The sequence below is a fragment of the Schistocerca cancellata genome, chromosome 5 (genome assembly GCF_023864275.1).
Source record: "Schistocerca cancellata isolate TAMUIC-IGC-003103 chromosome 5, iqSchCanc2.1, whole genome shotgun sequence".
Lineage (NCBI taxonomy): Eukaryota > Metazoa > Arthropoda > Insecta > Orthoptera > Acrididae > Schistocerca > Schistocerca cancellata.
The window spans coordinates 733,412,755-733,438,433 of NC_064630.1; the positions used below are offsets into that span (position 1 = coordinate 733,412,755).

The following is a 25,679-nucleotide window of genomic DNA, read 5'->3' on the forward strand; positions in this document are numbered from 1 at the left end:
CTCTTGACTCTTCTTTTATGGAGGTGGAAGGTGGGAGGGTAACTTTCAGATGATGCGGTTTAGGCAAAGTGTGTTGCTAGTTTTAGCAGCAATGATGAGTCAGACTGAGTGACATTATCCTAACAGATGCCTAGGTTACTAGAGGAAGCTGTTGTCCACAAATATTGCATACTTTGTCCATATTTGAGAGGAGGTGGTGACAGTCCCTACAGTGGTTACAAATATTTCCCAATATTCTTTCTTGTGGATTAAAAATAGAGTGTGGGTATGGACTCAAAGACTTTTCAAGGTGATAAGTGTAGCTCTCAATGAATGTTGCTCATGTTGCTGGAGAGCTTGTCTATGATTTTTAATGCTGATGGCTATTTCATGGTTTCATTAAAGTATAGGTTTCTTGTAGTGAAATCCTGAAGAAAGAGAGGTTTCTGCTTTTGCCAGCTGTGATATCACAGTATTGGTCTTTCAGAGGATAACTTCACTTCACCCTTGGGAGGGAAGACCAGGATTTAAGGAAAAGTCATTGGCAGTCTTTAAATTCAAGATTGGTGAGCATTTTTGATGGGTATGGCAGAGATAGAAACATCAGCAACTGGTCACTGTTGCATACATCAGCAAGCATCTTTCAAAAGGTTGGTGGGAGAAAGCCAAGATTACAGATAAATATTGATAGCCGAGACAGAGCCATATGCAAAGTTAAAGTGAGAGACCTAGAGTTTGAGATACAGAGATTATAATTTTAAAAGCACTCTTTCTAGTAAACCACACCACTGAGAAATTTTGAAACCGTCCCACAAACTCTTGTGGGCATTAACATCACCCATGATGAGGAGCGGTGGAGATAGCAGAAAGATCACAAATCTATAATCATCTAATACATGACCTCCCCACCTGGATGTATGTAAATATTACAAAATGTAAAATCTATGTTTGTTTATATACGTTCAGCTAAGCTATCACTCTCGTAGAAGTACTGAGTATAATCTATGTTTGTTTATATACGTTCAGCTAAGCTATCACTCTCGTAGAAGTACTGAGTATAATCTGTTAACTAAAACTAGTTTTCTGGCCTCAAATCATTTCCCTCCTGGGGTCAGCTTGTGTTCTGTAATACGCTTTGTAATGTCAGAGAATATAACAATATTGTAAAATTTAAACTTTCACAGCCAGAAAGGTTAAAATTACTGAAATTCTCCAGGCTGTTAGGTGTTTTCTTCCGAGGCACATTAATTAACATGTGCTGGTGTAAGCTGGCACCAGCACACTGTGCGGCATTGCGGTCACAAAAAGATCGATTGAGGCCAACGACAGACAGACAGACAGACAGACAGACATGCTACCAACGCCCTCTAAGCTGCCAGTATTTAGGATCACCGCAGCGGACTGAAGAGCCAGTTAGTTAGTTCGTCCCAGTTAGTTAGAGTAAGTTTGAGCCTGTTGCACCTAGTGAGTTCCAGAGCGTCACCAAGTCGGAGCCGCAGACTTAACCTCTAGCACAGAGACAGGCAGCATATAGAAACCTCATAGTGAACATTGTGGACTTCTACTTCACTGGCAGTGAGGCTAAGGTGAACTACACAGAGAGCTTGTACCACAACGGCACATGGAAGCTTAAGTTAAGTAGCTCTTAGTTTATGTTAATACAGAACCTAGTTAATAATTGCATACAGTTTGTGTTACAGAATGAGGATACCAGCCACCAACCAACATACTGCCTTGCTTCCCATGGTACAGCTATACAGAGAGCATTAAATGACATAAAAGCGGTTAATGAGGATCCAACATAACAGATCTGAGACGACCACAGCATAACAGACTGGAGGATTTTAGTAATGTTACTAGGAGAGTAGTCTGTTGGGAATCAGGTTTCCTCCCCAGCTATACCAACTTTAATTAGGTGAAGGAAATATCTGTTGCTCTTCCATGGGATAATTTTCTATTTTTTAGGGGGGAGACAGAGTGAAAGAGGCGAACATTTCTATCACAGTCTATCTTTCCCTTTGATTTATTCTTTTTCTTCTGGGTTATAGTTCCAGTTGGGTAATGTCTCAGTGGGTTTCTGAAACTGGTGATGAAACACCCACTGACATTGCCAAGGTCTAACACACACACACACACACACACACACACACACACACACACACACACACCAGGTCAATGAGGACGACTTGCATCTTTGTTGCAACATGTGCAGGTGGAGGGTAAAACCTGCTAATGTGGAATGTCCTCGATTAGCCAGAAATAGCAATAAAATGTAAGTGCAAGGGATGGAAGAGGGACCAAAATTGAAAACCCTGGGCAAGCACACTCTACATCAAAGACGTCAACACTGTTTATGGGCTGGAGGGTAAGACTGCGTTCACAGTGTGCCTCAGGCGGTGATGGCATGTACCAGACCAGCCTGTGCCTACCCAGCTCAAGTTGCCATCCTGGAAGTTCACACTGCATCTCAGGCTGTGAAGACAAGAAATGGTGAAATCCATTTCCTGATTTTTCTTATTGTGAAAGCTCTTGGCACTGTATAAGACTATGCCACATCATTTTATGAACTACTTAAAAGCACCTACTTTTCACTTCGCATGATTTTTTTCCGTTCCATAATGTTTCTCAATTGACTTGGAAAAAAATATGCAGTTAAAAAAAATCTGATTTTTGTACACATGGTAGCGTAGAATCTCAACTTTTTAAGAACACATTTACCTTTTCATAATTTGTAACAGTCATTGTAAAATGACACTAATTGTCTTGCAGTGAAAAAGTTTGATAGGAGGAAGCTTATACATTAGTGTGAGTGAAATGTAGCTAAGAGTACAAAAAAGTTTTTGAAATGGTAGTGACACTGATGTCTCTTCATTCACAAGCCAAAGCGAATTACTGATTGGTGTCAATGCTGCAATCGCAAGCCTACAGAGTTCACATGAGTTTAGTATGGTTTAGTGTAGTGTGAAACACTGCAGGGTAGAAGAAATGAACAATCAACGCAGGCCTAGTGTCAACCCTACGTGTTATTTTAATACTCAACGTCTAGAAAAATCCAAATGTATATGAATTTTTATCTCGGTTGCATATGATTTTACTGAACAATCATCTGCTATGGTTCTACAATGCACCACATTTTACAATGCAAAAGACAAACAATTATTTACTGTGTCTCATCCTACAATGAGTAGAACATACATTTCATCTTTGGAAGTAGAAGAGAAGAATAAATTAATTTAACTGTAGGTGGACTGTAATAGCAGCTTGCAACATTCTATTTAATTTCTTTCTAGCTGGAGATGAAAAACAGCAGATGTTAAAAACATAATTACATTTACGGGTGTTTCTATGTCTAAGTTTGAATTATATACAAGATGTTCAGTTTCGATATTTTTGCTTTTGTAGTTTTTGGAAATTGTAAATAATTATGCACTTTAGATTGACCCTGTTGCCACTTTCAGGCCTCTTGAAAGAAGTGTATAAGGCAGTGAAGAGTTGTGTAAACCAACACTATAGGTGACCACCAATAAAATGTTGGTTCTACTATGTTCATTATCAATCAGTTATTAGCCAATGTGTTATGTCTATTATTTTACACGTATTATGCAATTTTTCTTTCGAAAAATATGAGTATATAGTGTATAAACCGCCAGCAACTGTCAAAATTTTCTTCTTTTGATTGTCCATACTTTCTAACACACAAATTATTTTTGGTGCCAAAATGTACTAGAATAGGTAAAATGTCAATAAAATGATGCACTGTACAATGTACTTGTAGTGAGACAGTTGCAATTCCTGAAATTCATTGCCCATGGCCACTGGCCTGCCAAGGAGCATTACTGTCCTGGATCCTCCTCGGATAAACCATGAAAAACCACCACATTATGCCACACACACAAACAGACCCAGCCTGCAGGCAGGTCGGTGAGACTAGATCTGACCGCTCTCTTCAGCTGCTGCATCAACAATTTCTGAGAATCAGATCCAAACACTCCTCACACCTCCCTGCCTCTCCTCGGCAGCTGTCAGGTTAGGGACAAGAAAAGGTGGCAGCATTTACTACAAGCTAAGGGGAACGGTAGGAAGAGGAGAAGCAGTAAGAATGAGGGAGAAGAGGAGTGGTGCACATACTCAGCTGTGCCCAGCCAGCGATGATGCATGACATCTCAGTAAACAAACCATTTCATCTACTGAAACAAAAATGAGGTTTTTCCATTTTTTTTAAAATTTCCCTAATTTCTCTGACACATTTGAAATTCACTGATTTCCAGAACTTGTGGCAACCCTGGAATACTATTCATTTTAGGAGATTAAAGTAATGAAACCTAGGTTAAATTGAATTGTGTTTCAATAAACATTTTTCTGGCTCAATCAATGACAAAATTGAGTTTTCCTTGTCTCTAATGTGCTTCTGTTTCAATATTTCTACTTTAACTGAATAAAAATACATGGATTTAGCACAGCCCCATAACATGGCAGGACTGGTTAATGTGAATTGCTACTGATTGATGCTTTGGATCCTCATGGAGTTCAAACCAGCTTAAAGGACGAGACGTGTGTCACACTCTGTTTCTTTTTCTGTTTAGTTTCCCCCTCCTTGGTGGGCTCATCCCCTGTAGCAAGGAGTCCTCACTCTTTAGCAGCTGAAGGTCAAAGATAACAAAGGTGTAGCCACAAATGTTTCACCGCTATCCAGTTAGTGCCATCTTATGTAATAATGCTTTCGATGCGCTGCTGGTTTTGTTTTCACATTATTGTGACTCGTCAAATTTTGAAGCACATAAGAAATATAGTGTTAATGGACTCACCCCATGAATATAAAGTGACATTCAGGAGACATTCTTTCTTTCACGAAGAACTAAAAAATGTTCCTAAAAATCTTTTCTTCATATTGCAGAATGAGCTTGAAAAAAAAGGATTTGGCCTATTTTAATGTCACCCGTGAGTCAATCAGGGACAGGGAAAAGTTTAGACAAATAGTGAACAAAATTAAGTGTTTTCCAGAAGAAACGAAACTAAAGAATAATAACAGGAAATGGTCGGAAGAGCGGAGGAGGAACCACTCGAAAATGATGAGGAAATATTGGGAAGAGAGAAAAAAAGATGAAAAAGCCGGGCAAGTGAATTGTTGAACGTGGTCCAAAGATGGCTGAAATCGAAAGAAGAAGAAGAATGAGCAATAGTGTTTGAGTATCAGCTGAATAACATTCAAGACAAAAAATTCAAAACAGAACATATTTTCACAGAAGTATAATGCAAGAAGCAGAATTGTCTATGATGGTGAAGTAAGTTGAATTAGTGCACTGTCATTGTTTAGAAAGAGAACTGTTCTGACCTCACTGCCTCCAATTCATTCTAGACAAGCTTTACAAACATTTGCCCCTGAAGAGAAAGTAAGTTTATTGCACTCCTGAGACTTATTGGGAAGTGGTAAGTATCATCGTTTTAGGTGATGCCTTGCTGTGTCTTCATAGCAGCTGATTTGTTCTTTTCGTGTGTAACAAAATATTCAATATTTTGTGCACTACTTTTCATCTTTTTCCTTCATGATGCTGTACTTTACAATGTACTATCATCTGTTTGCTATGCTTTACCCTTCTTCATGTATATCATCGTGCTTAGCAAGTGCGATAGCAAACAAAGGGAGAAGTAATTTGGTATACACATATGTTGGAACTTAAATAGAAGCAACACTGCTGCGGAGACGCTATGCAATGGAATCTACTAATGTCGCCGATAGCACACGTTGTTGACATACCTACCTTACCTCCGAGCAAATGTACTCGCCCATCCCCATGTGCACAGTCGAGGGAAACACAGTCACTTGTGAGCGAGCGGTCTAACGTAATGGTTCACTATGTTTTCTAAACAGGAACAACGGAGTTGGATCAAGATTGAATGTGCCAGAGGTTGTACAGCACAACAGTGTCATTAAGGTCTCCAAGAGGAATGTGGGGAATCTACATTGCCATACAGAACAGTGGCACATTGGGCAAAAGCCTCCAACAAAGGTCGCCAAACTGTGGCAGACATGCATCAGGCAGGTCATCCTAGTATCTCTGAAGAAAAAGTGCATGCTGTTGCCGCATTAGTGGACAGTGAGCGACACCATACGATTTGTGAGCTCGCCCATGAAACCGGATCAGTGCATACAACTGTGCTTCACATCCTGAAGGAACGCCTGGACATGCAATTTTTCGCATCATGATGGGTTCCACATGACTTGACGGAAATGAAAAAGTGGATGCATTATGACACTGTTCCAATGTACTTGGAGCACTATGAGCGCAAAGGAGAGGCTTTCTTATGCCGTATCGTAACACTGGATGACACACGGGCCACATCGTATGAGCCAAAACCGAAACGTCAATCCAATGAATGGCATCATTATGGGTCGCCGCGAAAGTCAAAAGTGCATCAGAGCCCCAGTATGGTGAAAGGTATGGTGATTCTAATGTACGACTGTGATGGTGTTATCCTAACGCATTATGTTCCTCCATGGCAGACCATCAATGCACAGTATTATTGTTCATTTTTGGAGCAGCTTTGCGAAAGAAGCGGCGACGCTTTTTGTGCACCCCACCCATCCTTTTGCATGACAATCTGCAGGCGCATACAGCGCAAGCTGTGGCTGCTCTTTTTGGTCAATGGGACTGGTAAGTACTGTACCATTCACCAAAGTCCTTGTGACTTTGATTTGATTCCAAAGATGAAGGAACCACTTCGTGGCATTCGCTTCAGAACTGTTCCAGAGATTCGACAGGCAGCAGACCACTCCATTTGCACCATCAACAGAACAGGCTCTGCTACTGGTATACTACACCTTCCACATCGCTGGCAACGGGTTCTACACACTGCTGGTGACTACTTTGAAGGACAGTAACAGGTGCAAACATGTAACTCTCTTGTATCAGTTGTGAATAAATAGTTGTCACTATTTAATCTAACCCTCATAAATAATACTTGCAATTGTTCTGCCACTGAGGTGTTAAGGAATTTGCCCTTTAATTGAAAGAAAATGAGAAAAAGAAAATACAAAGTGTTTTTCATTCCCAATAAGAGTAACTGACAGAAGCAATACAGTGACAGAGACTGCTTAACATTTAGCATGACACTGTAAAAAAAAAAAAAAAAAGACAGACAGGTAAAATCTGATACATATACTGCAGACACTGAAGTGTAGCTCCACCAGCTTGTAGTGGTTGCCAGCAAGCACCGGGAATATTAAACATTCTGGACAATGGCATGGGCCAGCTCTCACTGTGCCAGAGTATGGTCCAGCTGCCAGTATGAACACCACAATGCTAAACAATGGGTTCGATGTCCAGGTGCAGCACGGCCCAGCACAGCTTGGCTCAGTCCAGTGCAGCACGCAGTGTGAACACACCCTAGCCCAAGAAGAGGAACTACAGCATGGGGTAAGAAGAACTATCACAATGGCATTGTGCTCATCACATGTGTGTTCATGGAAGATCCATATGCCCCTTGAAGAGACGAATGCATTATTGCTATTGCTAGATGATTGCAAGTAAATGCTGAAAAGCACTCTGAACTTGTTTATCAAAAAGCAGCTCTCTTTAAATTCAGAAAATGCAAGAGAATGTCCACAAAAAAGAAACAGAAAGAATCTGATATAACAATGAAAATGAACAGTTTTTGACAATATAAGTAGATAGATAAAAAAAATCTACTCACCAAGCAGCGGCAGGAGAACACACATATAAAAAAAGGTTTCACGTATGCAAGCTTTTGGAGTCATTGGCTCCCTCTGGTTGAAGTGGAAGGAAGAGGGGTGAAGTAAAAGGACTGGAGAGGTTTAGGGAAAGGGGTTAAGTTCAGAAAAGCCACCCAGAACCTGGGACCTTTCTCCTCATCCCGTCCAATAAGCCTCCTCTGACCTGGGGTTCTGTGTGACTTTTCCAAATGCTACCTTTTTTTCTAAAAGTCTCAAGTCCTTTCCCTTCAACCCTTCTACCACTAGATGAAGCCGCTGGTACCGAAAGCTTGCATATGTAAAACTTTTTATATGTGTGTTCTCCTGCCACCACTTGGCGAGTAGATTTTTTATCTATTCAGTTATATTGTCAAAATAACAATGAAACAAACAATTTTTGTCACAAAAATGTAATTGGATAGATAACCAAAAGGAGTATGTTAGTGAAGGTCTATGCCAGCTGTCCGACACCCACATACAGCGTCTACCATTAAGATCCCATCCCTATGATTCAAACTGACCTGCACTCGCACCTTGTAACCTCAGGCCCTCACAAGGATTAATCCCTCAATCCATAGGGACAGGATCTTTATGGCAGACGCTGTATGTAGACGTGTCAGACAGCTGGCGTAGACCTTCACTAACATACTCCTTTTGGACAAGTACCACAGTGGTAGATCCTTTGTCTGCTGGAAGAATAAAGGTGGGGACATCAGCTATATGGACTCTTGGTGAGGCTGACCTGTTAAAATTCCTGTAATCTCTAAATACCTTCTCCCAATTAAATTTCACATGGTGCTGTTCCAAATCCCATGCCACTTACCTTCATGTTGATCCTGTCCTCACCAGGACCTCCTGTCCACATTAAACCTACTAACAAATAACAGTACTTACATTCTTACAGTTTCTATCCTTTCGGAGTCAAACGTTTCCTCCCATACAGGCTTGGCATTCGAGACAAACGTATTTGTTCAGATGCAAATTCTTTTCACCAATACATCACGATTCTCGCCTCAGCCTTCACTGGCTGTAATTACCCCACCAGCCTAGTTCAAAAGCAAATTTCCTAGGCCATCATATCCAATCTTGGTACTGCTGATCCCTCCAAAAAACAACTTCGGAGCATGGCCCTGGTCACTCAGTATTATACTGGTCTGGAATGTACTAATCAGGTACTTTGACAAGGCCATTACTTCCTAAAATCATGCCCTGAAATGAGACCCATTCTCTCTGAGATTTCCCACCACTCTTAGAATAGCTGTTTGTCACCCTTCCAATCTCCCCAATATTCTTGTCAGACCCTATGCTCCTTCTGCATCCATCTCCCTATCCTATGGCTGCTACCCCTGTGACCGTCCCCACTGCAAGACTTGCCCTATGTACCCTTCTACCACCACCTATACCAGTCCTGTAACTGGCAAAACACACACTATCAAAGGGAAAGCCACCTGTGAAACAACACAGCTGTTACATAAACACTGTTCGGCCTTTTACATCGGCATTACTACCATCAAATTATCAGCTAGGATGAACGGGCATAGGCAGAGGGTGTATACTGGCTACACACAATATCCTGTTGCAGAGCATGCTCTACAACATGACAACTGTGACCTCCGTGCTAGTTTCACCACACATGCCATCTGCATTCTTCCCCCAGACCAGTTTCTCGGAACTCCGGAGGTGGGAACTAGCGCTTCAACATGTCCTTGGTTCTAGCCAACCACCTGGCCTTAATTTACATAAATTTATTTTGTCTCAACATTCCTTCACAGCAACTACTCTTTTCTTCGCTCTGTTTTAGTTTTGTACATTTTTCATTTGCTTACCTGATTATTTTTCACTGCCCACCTCTGTTACATAAATGCACTTAGCTTTTCACTATTATTAACTCACGCACGACGTTTAAGCAGTACTCTGTGTCTTGCATATTACCCTGCCTTCCACCTTTAAGCTCTCAGGTTTTCAAATCTCACCTGGTACACTCCACAACAATCAGTTTTTCCTTATCATCCTGTCCGGTAAGTCTCCCAAGACCCACAGTTCTGGGTGACTTTCCTGATATCCACGCCTCTTCCTAGACTTCTCCAGTCCTTTTCGTTCACCCATCTTCCTTCACCTTCAACAATTCTGCCAGAAGAAGGAGCCACTGGTTCCAAAATCTCGATTAATTATAACCTCCTTTTATGTGTGTGTTCTGCCACTGCTTGATTTATGTATCCAATTACATTATTTTGTCAATTACATTGTCAGAGAGAATCTAATAGTTTACAATTGAGAGATTATACATAAGCTTCTGAAACCTGCCACAGTGTTTAAATATCTATGAGTTCTCACTTCAAAGCTACATAGCATGGGAGAAACATGTGAAATCAGTAGTAGGAAAGGCAAATAAACAACTTACATTTGTTGGGAGAGTTCTGGTTAAGTTTGGAGCATTTGTAAGGAAGGTGGCACGAAAGATGCTGGCGAGACCTATTCTACAATATCGCTCTAGTGCTTAAAATCTTATGAAGTGGATATGACAGTGGACTTTGGATAAATTCGGTGAAATGCTGATACGTTCATAACAGATCAGCACAACCCATGCAAACATGTTATGGAGATGCTCAGGAAAGTTGAATGACAATTCCAGGATAAAAGTAACAAGATTCACATAAAAACCTGCTGATAAAATTTAGAGACATAATATTACATAAAGGTTGGGAAACAGTTCTGCTGTCTGTTATATATTGCACAGAGAGTGTAATCATATTGCAATTTATCATATTTCTAACCTCTCCAATGAACAGCCTTAAGATAGTAGTTTCTGTGTTGGTACCAATACTGCATGGAAAAAGCTATTAAGAAAGATGAGTTACATTAATTATGTTTGATTTCCACTGAAATAAATCTGTAAAGACAAAGTATGTGAACTGCCAGTTGCACCTGAACAGAAATTGCTAGAAATCCAAACGACAATGCCAATGTAATAAAATCACTTTTGGGACCATTGGATCTACTAGGTAATCAGCCAGGAGACAAGGCAGGAAGGATAAGGTGCACAGCTGATAAGTAGTAGTAATAGGAATGTTGTAGACTTTTTACATGATCACAGAAGCAATGTACACCAACGTTGGGGCCAAAAAGGTAAGTGACAATAAGACCACAAATGTCAGTTATGGTGTCTGCAGTTGTCGCTGTGACAGCTAAGGCCATCACAACATAGTACATATGACAATGCAGTTGAATGACCTTAACATAAACACACAGTATTTCAATCAGTGGCAACTAAGCTAGGTACAGCCTTTGTGAACACAAGTGGTTCCTTGTTGTCAAACGTGATCAACATGTGTGCCAACAACAAACGCATTTAATAAGATTTTCAAAATAATACAGTTAGAAAAATGTGAAGATTTTATTCCACAAACAGTTAAAGACCAACTAGCTGAGGACAGTTAGGCTTGAAGAGAGCTTGTAAAAAATATTGGCACTGAAACTTGGGGAAGGCCATCCAGTCTACCTCGTATATGCTCTCTCTCTCTCTCTCTCTCTCTCTCTCTCTCTCTCTCTCTCTCTTTTTTTTTTTTTTTTTTTAATTTTGCACTGTCATTACCTTACCTTCGTCTGTCTATTGCTGTTTTGCCTGCTTCTCATATCCAGATACTAATAAATACAAAACATACTGTACTACATGACACAACACACACAATACACACCTTAGTGTACGCTGATGTTCTTTATCAATGTCCAAACTGGAAATTAAATTAAAATCTTCCTCAGACAGTAGTCTGCTTTGTGTGATGATGTCTATGACTTCATGAATTGTGGTAAAATCCTAAAAAACAACAGAAACGACAGTAACAATACTAACATTTATCATAACAACAACATAACTTGAGTGCTGTTAATTGTGCAAAAGATAACATACTTAGAACTAACTGGCATAGGCTCGGCACAAAGCTTCACTATCAGACTGGAAGCCTTGGACCTACGAGTACCTTAACACATATGAAATTGGAAGGAAGACTGAGTAAATCTCCAATCAATGAGGGTCATTACTGATGGAAAGTGCTGGTCACAGCAAAAGTTCCACAGGCAGAAGTTTCATGTTATTTCAGCCTGGTTGGAAAGAATGGCTAACACAGAGGGGAGACAGGTTTGATTTGCCTGAATATGGCTACACAACTAAAATTGCACAATAATGATGACCATAAAATAAAAAGATACATATACAAGTCAAGCAGTCAGCAACTTGAAATCATTGCTGAACATGAAGGTTGCGATAATCAACAGAACAGATGCTAGGAAGAACTGTGGATCAATACCCAGACTTCAGATTTGCAGTTGTCACTAACCCACAGAGCTATCTGGTGACACCATTCTACACAATGAAACAATTTATTTCTGCACTAGAAATTTAATAGCATTCTTAGAGAAAATCATTATCTATGTGGCACTGTGCACCACACCACACTGCACCAAACAATATGAATGCACATCCTCTATTGTCAAATAAGCACCTCCATTGTTTTTTTCACACTCTTCTGTGTTTTCTCTGAATAGCCAGCTTCCGAGTTGCTCATTGCTTCCTACAGCAGTAACAGAGATCACCTGTGGGAGCACATTACTTGGAAATTCCGAATTACTCACCAGTCCACCTGATCTACTGACCAGCTCTAGAGATGGTATACAGACTTGCATTGGACAAAGATGGGCTGAAAAATTTACATTTATTTCTATATACATATTCCCCACAAGCCAATATACAGTGCACAGCTAATAGCATCTTGTACTAATACTACAATATTAGTGACTTTCAGTCTTTGCATACGGAGAGGGGGGAAAAAAGAATTCAGCTCCTAATCTCTCATCTTATTTTTATGGTCCCTACACGTTATATGCAATAGTAGCACCAGGCCTCACCAAATATTAGTTCTCTAAATTTACTTAACTGTGTTTCACGAGAACGACACTACCTTTCTTCAAAAGATTCCCATTAAGTTCTCCTAGTATCTTTGCTACACTTTCTTCTGAATTATACTGACTTCTTATGGGCTTAGCAACACGTTACCAAATTCACTGGATATCTGCACTAGCATACTGTGTTTTTATCTAACCTAAGAGCCTCTCAACAAATGTATGGCTTTCATTCACCTTCCCTGCAACTTACTGATTTCATATACTGGCATATTTCATACTTTTCTGTACTATTCCCCCATGCCCAGATATTAGAAAAATGTACACAGTTTCTACAAGTTAACCAGTAATCTTTTAACTACATACTAACAGCTTTTTCAAAGTAATTGTCTCAACAGTTACCTGACATTCTTTAGCGAAACCTCTGAAAACTTAAGTCTAAGTAGGACATATGTGTCACAGGTTATATGAATGAATTTGAGGTCTCTCTGAGTGCAACTGAATAAATGAAATTGTTGGTGGAAAAGTATGTGTATAAAGATTGTGTGCTGTGTGGACAATGTCTTATACTGCCTCAAGCACAAGTAACAGCTTCAACAAAAATGAAGCACACATGTTGTATAAGATCAACACACTGCCAATGAAGATAATATGTAACAAATTGAGTAGAAATTTGTACAGAAAAACAAATTCCATCTGTTCAGTTGATTAGAAATGTAATTTCAAAATCATTAACACAGTATTACTAGCTAGTGGGGATGCTGAGAATTGTTTGAAGTAGTTGTACTTACATTCCTACATTTTTACATATTGAGGTACACCTGCTGCTGGTGCAGTATATGTCTCATGTCTGACACAAAACAAACCAGACTGATGCTGTAACCTCCTACTGCAGAAAATATTTCTGCATGTGATTTTCCTTTAGGCTGTGCAGGGGCTGAGTAGTTTTTGTGCAGAGTGCAGGCTCATCTGTGGTATGCTACATGTCTACTGCCACTGAATAGTTAGATTTTCGTGACAATGGTCACAGCATAAAAATGTAGTTAAAGCTCAAAAACAGTCATGCACTTACATGTCACGACACTTCCTTAGCAATGCAAGTAGTCTTACTCCGTTTGTGTTGAGATAATCATCATCAGTCACTAAAGGCAACAATTTGTGGAGGAAGCATGTGACTTTTTTAAAAAAATAAATTCACCACTGGATACACATATGTTTTGACTTTACATTTTGCAAATTATAAGTAATGATTGGTTGGAGATTTTTCTGAATTTCAATTAATACTCACAGAACATTGACAGTTATGCTTAACCTAAAATGTTCACATTCAAATTGCACTTCACAGACTTTATGCTAAAGCAATGAAACTGCATCTACCATATGTTTTCTACTTCTTCACGATTAATTACAGTTACAAGAAATATTACTGCATACAGAGTAATGTTAGTTGCCAATGAAAGTGCAGAAAAGCTTACCAATCTGTTTATTCCCCACCAGTTTGAAGTAATATACTTCCTTACGTCAATTTTATGCCACAGGGACTGAAATACAAAAAAATCTCTAAGAGACTCAAGGAACAAGCATAAGTACATTGTTTATTAACAGGAACGTATAATAGCTATTCATGAGGCCACAACAAGCACATTTGGCAAAAAATTTAAGTATTTTCGAGCCAAACATTCTTTTCTTGTAATATCTTAAAAAAAAAAAAACTGAGAATTAAAAGGAGGGAAGAAAATTTAATATAGACAACTTTGATAAATAAAAAAGTAAATCACGAAATGGAGAAGGGCTGGATTTCATTTTATAACATGTGTCTTATCAAGTCTAAACAGGCATTTTTAAATGTCAAACAGTGTTTCGTTAACCCTTTGACCGCGGCTGACTGCTACAGCGGTCCAACCGCACTGTGCCCTGGCTGCAGCTGACTGCCACAGCAGTTCAGTGCTCCCGTGCCCCAGGTGGTGCCAACTGCTGTTGAAGTTCTGAGACATTCGCTCTCCTATTGTTTAGTTGCACTTGAATACAGCGGCTGTTTGTTTGCAGTGCTACTGGCGGACTCTCACCACACCTTATCGTTTGCTGTAACTGCAACAAATTGCGTTTCAATATGCAGAACCCGATTACATTTGATGTTGAGGTCAGCACTTTTGGCGGACTCTCATAGCACTTGTATGAGTGATTTGCTTTAAGCACAACAGATGACGCTACTGTGATTTCTGTCTAACTGTAATTTCACGCCTTTCTGCGAGAGACTATTCTTGGTTCAGATATCAGTTGTCTATCATTTGCTTATGTTTGCATAGTGAATTTACATATTTTGATGGCACGTAAAAAGCTCCTAACCTCCAAAGAGATAATACAGATGTTGATGTAGAGTGACTCTGAAGAATTGCTACAGTCATCAATAGACAGTGATTCAGATGAAGAAGATTCTCTTATGAATAGTTTACAGTCTACAGATGTTGTTGATTCTCATCCAGCTCCGTCTACAATTGCTAGTGCAAAGCCTACAACATAGAGACAAAGTCCGCAGCTGGGTACTTCTATTCAACACTCATCATCTTCAAATGAAGACGCACAGCAACCCACAAGGATGACAGAAATAAAAAACTGTTAATTCTTGTTTTGAGAGAATGTAGAAGTGTGTCACTGTTGTAAACATCTTTATTTGTATACACACTATAATAAAAATGCAAGCAAGCATGTTGGAAGCATTGCGCATGGCAAGCGCACCAGAAGCATTCCGCACCTGGCACAGAGCGAGCGGCGCAACAATGAAGCACATGAGGTACGTCTGCCAGCGTTGCGCATAGCTGTCAAAGGTGTGACATGTATCATGTTGTTGTTGTTGTGGTCTTCAGTCCTGAGACTGGTCTAATGCAGCTCTCCATGCTACCCTGTCCTGTCCAAGTTTCTTCATCTCCCAGTACCTACTGCAGCCTACATCCTTCTGAATCTGCTTAGTGTATTCATCTTTTGGTCTCCCTCTACGATTTTCACCCTCCACACTGCCCTCCAATACTAAATTGGTGATCCCTCTAGCTGTGCCTTGTATTCAGAAATTCACTGTGATTTTTGCTGGGGGGTTCTCTAATTATGCATCAGAAACAGATACAAGGTGCAGCCCAGAGGGTATCGGAGACAGTGTAGACACTTCATGGATCAGAATTGTGGCTCATTTCTATCACACCACAAGCAAATCAGTTGGATATTCTGGTTACAAGAACCTGCAAATTAAGGTGGTGGTGGTTGTTGTTGTTGTTGTTGTTGTTGTTGTTGTTGTTGTGGTCTTCAGTCCTGAGACTGGTTTGATGCAGCTCTCCATGCTACTCTATCCTGTGCAAACTGCTTCATCTCCCAGTATGTACTGCAGCCTACATCCTTCTGAATCTGCTTAGTGTATTCATCTCTTGGTCTCCCTCTACTATTTTTACCCTCCACACTGCCCTCCAATGCTAAATTTGTGATCCCTTGATGCCTCAGAACATGTCCTACCAACCGGTCCTTTCTTCTTGTCAAGTTGTGCCACAAACTCCTCTTCACCCCAATTCTATTCAATACCTCCTCATTAGTTATGTGATCTACCCATCTAATCTTCAGCATTCTTCTGTAGCACTACATTTCGAAAGCTTCTATTCTCTTCCTGTCCAAACTATTTATTGTCCATGTTTCACTTCCATACATGGCTACACTCCATACAAATACTTTCAGAAACGACTGTAAAACATGTATCATTGTAGCAAATATGTGCAGATGAACATCAACAAGTTAAAAATGTGCATCAAACTCTAGGAATTAGGTGTGTAAAACCATTTCGAACTAAAGACTATGATGAGGGTCCCTCTGATAGTACTGAAGAAATTACACAAATTAATGCCATTCCAAAGACATCTTCAAATCATATCAATGACCTCTAATTTACAGTGTGTGTACTAGCATATCTTGTCATATCGCTTGACAAAATTCAATTCCACGGATTCAGAACAATGAAAAAAATCACCAACGAGGTATTTTTTGTCATCCACTTCATGCATTTGGTTAAGCAGGGGATGAAGTTCTTCTATACAAAAGATTTAGTTTTACAGGAAAATGGTCGGAATCATACTTAACAACAGAAATGCAAAAGATAATACTAAAATAAGGAATATTTTAGTAACCAAGGGATGAATCATCAATGGAGAGTCACACAGATTAACTTTGGATCCATTCTTATTCCTCACATATGTGAATGACTAGCCACATATTTTATATCAGGTAGAATAGTACTTTTGTACATAGTAAGGAAAGTTCAGGCAGAATGCAAATCTCAGCAGCAAAGGACATCATTCACTGAGTAACAGAAGAATTCCCCCCCCCCCTTCCCCCCTCCGATGACACACACACACACACACACACACACACACACACACACACACACTGTGCCAGCTGGACACACAATACTGGGATTGCAATTCGGCACGTGGACAGAGATGAAAGGTTGTATCAACTGGGGGTGGTAGAGGCAGAAAGAAACAGGAAGTAGGAAGAGGGGTTGGGGATAGATAGCTAACAGTTCAGTGGGAGGCATCAGTTGTGCAAAATAGGAATGTGGGAGAAAGCGATAACAGCTGCATGGGTTACACACACGACACAAAAGTATCGGAGCTGCTGAGTTTGTGTGTGGCATGATGCAGATGATGTAGTGGCATGGACTGGGAGGGGGCGATGGGACAAAGAAAAGAGAAACTGTTCGTGGGGAGAGGAGACAGTGGTTAGTGGAGACTGGAGGCAGGGGAATGACGAAAGCAGAGGATGTATTGCAAGGATAGTTACAAACTACATAGTTAAGAAAAGCTAGTGCTGGAGGGACTGATCCAGATGGCATGGGTTATGAACCAGCCCCCGAACAGGAGCATCTTATGTTCAGCAGTGTGGTGCACCAATGGGTGGAAACACTCTTCTTGGCCACAGTATTGTGATGAATGTTCACTCTGGTAAACAGCTGGTTGGTGATAATGTCCTGTGCACAAAACACAACAGAGCTGGTATATTAGAATTCTGCTTTCACATGTAGCCCTGCCTCTGATGAGATAGAATAAGCCTTTGAAAGGACAGGAGTAGGATGTGCTGTGTGGGTGAATCAGGTATATCTTTCACCTTGGTCTTCCATAGGGATATGACTCTTGGGGCAAAGGACTGGGAGTGTGTGTGGCATAAGGAGAGGCCAGGATGTTGTGTAGGTTGGATGGGTGATGGAGTACCACTTTAGGACGGTTGGGAAGGATCAATGGTAGCATGTCCATCATTTCTAGGCACGACGATAGTTAAAGTCCTAGTGAAGAACATGGCTCAGCTGCTCCAGTCCAGGCTGGTATTTGTTGATGAGGGGGCACTCCTTTGCAACTGATTCTTGGGGTTCGTGGGAGGACAAGGAATGTGCAAGAATACGGTGCAGGCAATCTGTTTGCGTATCAGGTTTGGAGGGTAGTGCCTGTCTCTGAATGCTTCTGCAAGCCCTTCAGTATACTGGGCAAGGGCATTCCTGTCACTGTAGATACCCCATACACAGGTGGCAACACTGTATGGGAGCAATTTCTTGGTGTGGAAGGGGTGACAGCTATCAAAATGCGAGTACTGTTGGTAGCTGGTGGGTTTTATACAGACGGAGGTATGGATGTAGCCATCAAACAAGTGAAGGTCAAAGTGCAGGATAGTGGCACAATGGGTTGCAGAGGACCATGTGAAGCAGATGGGTGAGAAGGTGCTGAAGTTGTGGAGGTATGAGGATTGGTTGTCTTGGGCCTGGGTCCAGATCAAATATATCCTCAGTGAATCAGAAGGAGGTAAGGCGTTTGGGAGGCTAGGAAGCCTTCCTCTAAATGGCTCATGAACAGGTTGGCATAGGACGGTGTCATGTGGGTGCCAATGGCCGTGTCATGGATTTATTTAAATACCTTCCTTTCATAAGAGAAGCTGTGAGTGTGAGGGATGTTGGAGTATAGGGAGGTGGCAGCAACAGTGGCAAGTAGGAATCCTGGTGATAGTAGAGTGAGAATCATGAGAGTCAGGGAAGGAAGTTGTTTGTATCTTTGAAATGAGAGGCAGGACTGCCAACATTTGGTTGGAAGTGTTGATTGACAGGACCAGTGATTCTTTCAGTGGTAGCAGAGAACAAGCTACAATGAGGCACCCAGGTTTATTGAGTTTGGGAAGCATGTAGAAGGGGGCGTGCAGAAAGGTCATAGGAGAGAGGTTGGGGATAGACTCAGGGAAAATATTCTGTGATGGGTCTATGAATTTGAGCAAGGACTGGAGGTTATGCTGGACTTGTGTGATGGGGTCACAATGGCATAGCTTGCACTCAGATGAGCCAGTTAGTTGGCAGAAGCTTTCCATCTGTAGTCATTGTAATTCGTCACAATACTGGTGAAGCAGTTGTCTCCACGAAGCGTTATTAAATCATGGCCTGTTTTGAGGTTGTGAATGGCTATCCTTTCTTCTGTTGAGAGGTTTTCATTCCTGGGAAGGGACCTAGAAGAGGATGGTGAGACCAAGCTGGAGGTAAGGAATTCTTGGGGGATGGAGGGGGGGAGGGTGCTATGAGCTGGTATACAGAAGGTTCAATATTGCACTCAGGTTGGCTTTGGCTAGTGGGATTTGTAGCAAATAAATGTTTCCTCTGTAGGGATCAAGAGAAAGAGTATAGGTCTTTGACAAGTCCAACAGTTTTCAACTTGGGTGTGGAATTCGATGTGCTGCTCCTGAACAGGACTGACTCTCTTGTAGGACTGAGAATTTTGATGGAAAGGTTGACAATGGTGTTTTGGGTTTCTTTGGATTCTGTATTTTGTGGAGTGTTAGGAGGGGGTTTTGGAGGATGCGGCAAATTAAAAAGGTCAGCAAAGCACGATATGGGGCTATGAGTGGTTTAAGATGGTGTTCACTGTGAATAGGATAGGTATTGATGGGTAGTGGTGCTTCAAGACAGAAGAAGAAGAAGAAGAAGAAGAAGAAGTAGTAGTAGTAGTAGTAGTAGTAGTAGTAGTTTGATAACTTATCTACAGTTACACATATACTCCACAATCCACCATAAGTTGCATGGTGGAGGGCACTTTGGACCATTACTATCCATTTCCTTTTCTGTTCCACTTACAAATGGGGTGGGGTAACAATGTCTGTCTATGCACCTCTATTGGGGCCCCTCTTATCTTGTCTTTGTGGTCTTTAAACTAAATGTACATTGGTGGCAGTACAATCATTCTGCAGTCAGTTGCAAATACTGGTACTCTAAATTTTCTCAATAGCCTTTCATAAAAATAACACTTTCTTCCCTCCAGGAATTCCCATCTGAGTTCATGAAGCATCTTCGTAACACTCGAGCACTGATCACATCTAGCGGTAACAAATCTAGCAGAATGTCTCCGAATTTAATTGATGTCTGATATGGTTGGGATCCTGTCAGTTGGACATATTTCCAATTTTGACTTTTAGCGCAATCAGTTTCATATCACAGAACACAGTCTTCTTTGGCTGCCGACAACAAGTATTTTACATTACAGAAAATGAAGCCCCCGAGTTATCTAATGCCCAAACAGGTTTGCCGTCAAAGATATTTCCTGATATCTTGGTAACTGATGCCAACAGAAGATTTTCATCTGTGGTGGCCTCACCTCCATCGGTGGTCACCTCACTCAATTTTCTTGAATTTGAGGGCTAGGCAAGTGGTAAGCATTTCTGTGCGGCAACAGGAAACAACTACAGCATGCTGGAAAATGACTTCATCCTGGGTACAGTTATGTGCCTTGTCCCACAGATTTCCTACAATCGTCAGCAGTTGACTTGTCTATAGGACTGTTGTGATGGTCAATGTCTTGCAGGGCAATAGTTGTCCAACACTCATCTTGTTTCTCTGTAGTAGTGCACAACATGTCTAGGTCACCCACAGTGAAAATAAACTGGTGTTTTCTTCTCTGTCCTACAAATGTATGTTGTTCTGCAGGGCAGTATGCTTGGTGGAGGAATTGGTTGTACCTGTGTTTAGTCAGATACCTGGCTGTCATTTGATGGCTACAGCATAAGTCAGAGTTGACCAAGTCATTTGCCTTGGCACATTCTAATGCTGGCTAAGTCTGGTTCTGAAGACAGACAGATCTCTTCTTCAACATTTTCCATTGCCTCCTGAAATATGAGGGTCTACATTCATGGCTGGTACCCATTGTGTATTCAGTCCAACATTTCTAGCTGCCATAAACTGATGTTTGTCTTCTCTTAGTATCTATTGTGTGTGTGTGTGTGTGTGTGTGTGTGTGTGTGTGTTTTGACTTGATGAGTCCTCAATGGCAAGGTTATCAGCAATCTGAGATGTTTCAAAAGGACTGAATAAAGATAAAATCGTTAAAATTGTTGCACACAGTTAGGATAAAACATACATAATGACACTTGTGCACTCAATCCCACATCACTCACATTCACTCTCACAATAACTCTATCTCACGTCTTAAGACAATGGAGAAAATGCTTAAGTTGTTATACCAGCAATTGAAACACAAGCAAAACAGCAGAGGAGCTAAAACAACAGCACTGGCAAATATGACTGAGTATGCACTTAACAAAAAAACATGGGTGAGCCAGATATCCTGTTAACACATTAAGACCATCTCTCTAAGATCTTGGTAAAACTGTTGGGCAATTAACAAAACTTTAAAAACTCTAACTACATTTACTGTGCAGTCACTTAAAATAGAGGGCATGTCTGTCAGCACATCTCCTGCTACCTTCTGGCCTGAAAATAAAACACAGTCTGATAATATGTGGTGCACAGTGATCTGTACACCACAAGCACCAAACACTGCAAGGTTTCCTCGCCGGAGCAAGAAGCCATGCATCATACGGCTGTGGCCTACGCGAATATAAGTAAGGAGGACCTTGTCCCATCAATGTGACCAGAAGAAGGTATGCCACAGCAGTGTTGTTGGCTTTACTAAATGGAACTTATCGTCTGTCATTTCCAACCACTAATTCTTCCATCGACGCAAGACCGTGCCTCGACAGCAAGGGAATAGCATGCAGGGGTATGAAACACCACACTAACTGAAGATCACTACTTGCCTCCATGGGTACTACATCCACCCTGCAATACCCTAGTGCCCTGGTACAGAGCGGAAGACACCTCATTCCCTAGCCTTTGTAGTCAGAAGAGGGCATCCTGGATATTCTGGACTACTTTATCTGCTGGGTTTAGGCTTTTTAGAGAACGAAGGGCACTCTGAGAACTAGAATATACAAGGAATTTAGTACTCTAATCACACCTCATCTGCTCCAGTGATAATTCAGTGTCGAAGACAGTAATGTCTTGAGGCAGTCGGGCATTGAGGATACAATCAGTGAAAACAACACAGCAATCAATGAAGTCCCCCTGTTTCGCTCCATCTGTAAACACAGCTGTAGAGCTGTGTTGCTCAGCTAAAATGTCCTTAACTAATGTGTAGAAAAAGCATTCCACACACGGATGAGCAACTATATAGTACGCACATGAATTCAGAGCTGCAAGGAACTTACATGCTTGACACATCATGAGGAGTTGCTATCAGACTGTAAGTGGTAGTTCGCCAGCCTCAGCACAGAGACTGGGCAGGGCATGGGCTAGTTGTACAAGAACCCATGGCCAGCTTAATGCCCTCATAGTGGACAGTGCCAATGATCTTGACATAAGGAGGCCTCACCAATCTATACACTGTGCAGCCATAGTCTAGTGACGAATGCACAAAAGCCATATAAAACTGGAGGAGACATGCTCTGCCTGCTCTCCAAGGTCTGTGGCTAAGTCACTTCATGATATCCAGTGTCTTCAGAGGGCTTTCAGGTCTTTTAGGTGTGGCAACCACGACAAACCTAAGTTGCAACTGACACGTCGCTGTTGCAACACTGGAGGAGGAATTGGAACAGCAAAATCGTCCATAAATAAGGAGTGTTGTGCAGCTCTCCTTACTGTACGTGTGATACTGTTTAGGGCTGTGGCAAAGAGCACAACACTTGAAACACTGCCCTGAAAAATACCATTCTCCTGCTCAAAACGATCCAACAGTATGTCACCAACATGGGACTTAAAAATCTGGTTAGACAGGATAGACAGTATGAAGATGGGGATGTGGCCACGAAAGCCCCATTCGTGAAGTTGCTCTAGAGTACTATGCCTCCAACTAGTGTTGAACGCCTTACTGATGTCAAAGAATACATTGAGACAGTGATGTTTATGTAACAAAGCCTGCTGAATAGCCACCTCTAGAAAGGTCAGGTTGTCAACAGTGGACTGAAATCACTGGAACCCACATTGAGAATGGCTAAAGAGCTGCCTGGTCTCCAACAACCAGACCAGATGACAGTTAACCATTCATTCCAGGGCCTTTCCAATACAGCTCGTTAAGGTAACTCCAATAATTACTGGGACACATTGAGTCCTTTCCTGGTTCGAGGAGAGGGATCAAAACTGCCTCTCGCCAAGAGTTGGGGAAAGTGACTTGTCTGACATATCAAATTAGAACATTTGAGGAAAATTTCCTTGGATGCTGTAGGAAAATGTCGAAGCATCAGTACCAGGTTTTGTTGTGACCGGGCACAGTATCACAAGTATCAAACATTGCCGTTTCCAACTCCAACATGGAAAAAGGGTAGTTGTAAGATTTGAACTGCTGCATCTGAAGTTCAACTTACCGCTCTCTGCAGTTGCACCGCAGCGGCGAAACACCAAATCCTGGCTGGCACTGTCAGTAGTCTGAGCAAAATCTCTGCCGCGTCTGAGCAATGTCTCTGGGCATAGTTTGGAGACACCCCTGTTTCAGCACTGCTGCTACAGGTAAACGAATGACTGTATTTACCAGAAATCCTCCTGATGGCTCCCATACTTTTGTAGAACAAGTGTAACAGTTGATGGAGTCCAGGAACGTCTGCCACAGTTGCTGACCCAAAAGGCTGTGATGATGTCTGCTGTTGGGTGGTTCTTAAATCACCAAAGAACAGGATGCCTGTCCCATTGCTGAGCAGCACTCACCAATCCACCAAGGAACAGGTTGCCTCCTAAGATGACTTGAGGACTTTATAAGATTGATAAGTCAATGGCATGACAGATCACTCGTGTAAATGTGGTCCACTCATTACCGAACACTGTCATGGTATTCAAACACATCCAGCTGGCTGAACAATATCCATTTAGCCCTGCTGTCCATTCATTTTGATGGTGTCTGTTCAGGTAGTGCTCCATCCAGTAGGTGGATCACAGTGAGAAGTGTTCACTGGAATGAAGGTCATCAGCTGCTTCCCAATGAGTGGAGTCACCAAGTGTGGGAGAGCAGACAAGAGAGGTCGACAGCTGATGACAATCCAGTAGCAGCCGAGGAATTAGTGGGACTGCCCATAATGAGGATGTACAGCACATGTGACATCATGACGTTCTCCAAGACTCAACCCTTAGGGCAAGTATAGTGCAAACCCCATAATACATTATGGGCATTGAAATCACCCAATAGGAGAAATGGGCAGGGTAGTTGTTCAATAAAGTCTGTGAAGGCCTCAGAGTCAACTGCATCCTGTGGTGGTAAATACAGGGAGCATGTAGTGATCTTCTGACCCACATGAACTGCAATGACTACTGCTTGCAGGTCTGTAAGCAAGGAGAGAGCAGAGGAACGGTGTGTGTTATTGACAAACACACCAACTTCTTCCTCGGCTCTGTCCCCAGTGAGGTCATCCTTTCAGTGGAGGGTATAGCCCCTAGGGCCGGGGTGTCAGTGGCTTTAAAAATCTTTCTTGTAAACAAAGGCACAAGAAGTGTGCCTATGTCAGTAGATTCACCTCCTCCACGTGTCCCGAACCCACTAATGTTCCACTGAAGCCTTCTATCATGAGGGTAGGATTTTTATCCTTTCTTTCCACCACAAGGGAAGCTATACAAAAGCTATACAAAAGAATCATGAGAGATGTCAGAGAGGAAGATGACGGCATCATCAGATTGCTTACTTTCCAACCTTGTCATTGGTGGATGCCTGGGCTTTGACTTTTTGATCTGGGCTTCAGAGATACTACCATGGCTGTGGTAGAGGCAGCACTGGATGGTGTACCAGACTGAATATTTGGAGGAGTCTGCAATGTCTGCCTTTTTCAAAGTACTGTGGGGAGGAACAAACATCAAAATTACTACAGCTTAACAAGTGCACTGACAAATGCAGGTACTAGTGCTGACACTAGTAACCTCCGTTTGGGTAGCAACATCAGCTTTCTGCAATGGCTGTTTAAGAACTGAAGCAAAGGAGATAGCAACATTGGGGGCAGCATGGCTTTATACATCTTTCTGGCCTCACCATCTGGGGGGCACTTTGTAGTCTTCAACTCTTGTATCTTCCATTCTTCATGATATACACTGCAGTCCCAACTCCTAATAAGGTGAGTCCCAGAGCAATTAACACACACTTCAAAGGAGATGCACGGGCAACTCCTTGGTGGGCGACCTAACCATACTTGCCACAAATGGCTTCTCTTGTGGACACAAGAGTACTATGCCCAAAATGCTGGCATTTGAAGCAGCACATTGGGTTGGGGACATAAGGTCACACTCTTAGGCAAAGAAATCCTGCCTTAGTGTCCTCAGGAAGTTTTGTGCTATTGAACATCAGTGTAGAGGAGTTGGATCTTACTAGATCCCCGTTCAGCCTTTGCATTATGTTTCGCACATCAACTTTACTTTCTGGAGCCCACTCACCTTTCATTTCCTCCTTGGGAATGTCTACCAGATCCCTGCATGTCCCAACACCTCTGCTGTAATTCAAGATGGTGCGTAGTCCAGTTTCGATGGCATACTGTATACCAGCATGTGTTCTATTGCTGGAGATGATACTTTTAGAATGAACTCCTGAGTCAGGAGGACTGGCTGCATGAACAATCTTGTTTGACTGGGTGTCGGCACCTACCAGCAGCCCGCTCTTTCCACCAAGAGTAGGAGAGAATTTCAAGGGTTCCATTTCAGTTCCACTACCAGCTAGGGAAATAAAAGCCCACCTAGAGAGAGACCCACATGCCTAAGCAAGCCTGGGTCCCCCCAGAGGTTGCCTGCTAATAACTG

At 41.7% G+C, this 25,679-nt stretch overlaps 1 protein-coding gene across 2 annotated transcripts in view; it reads right to left on the reverse strand.

Annotated features, from left to right (window-relative positions):
* LOC126187994 (vezatin-like) overlaps positions 1–25,679 on the reverse strand; it is a 109,655-nt gene that overhangs the window by 61,306 nt on the left and 22,670 nt on the right. For both annotated transcript variants that reach the window (XM_049929402.1, XM_049929401.1), the window contains exons 3-4: positions 14,062–14,127; positions 11,386–11,504 (exon numbers count right to left, since the gene is read on the reverse strand). In XM_049929402.1, the coding sequence (XP_049785359.1) occupies positions 11,386–11,504; positions 14,062–14,127 (185 nt within the window). The remainder of the gene's footprint in view (positions 1–11,385; positions 11,505–14,061; positions 14,128–25,679) is intronic.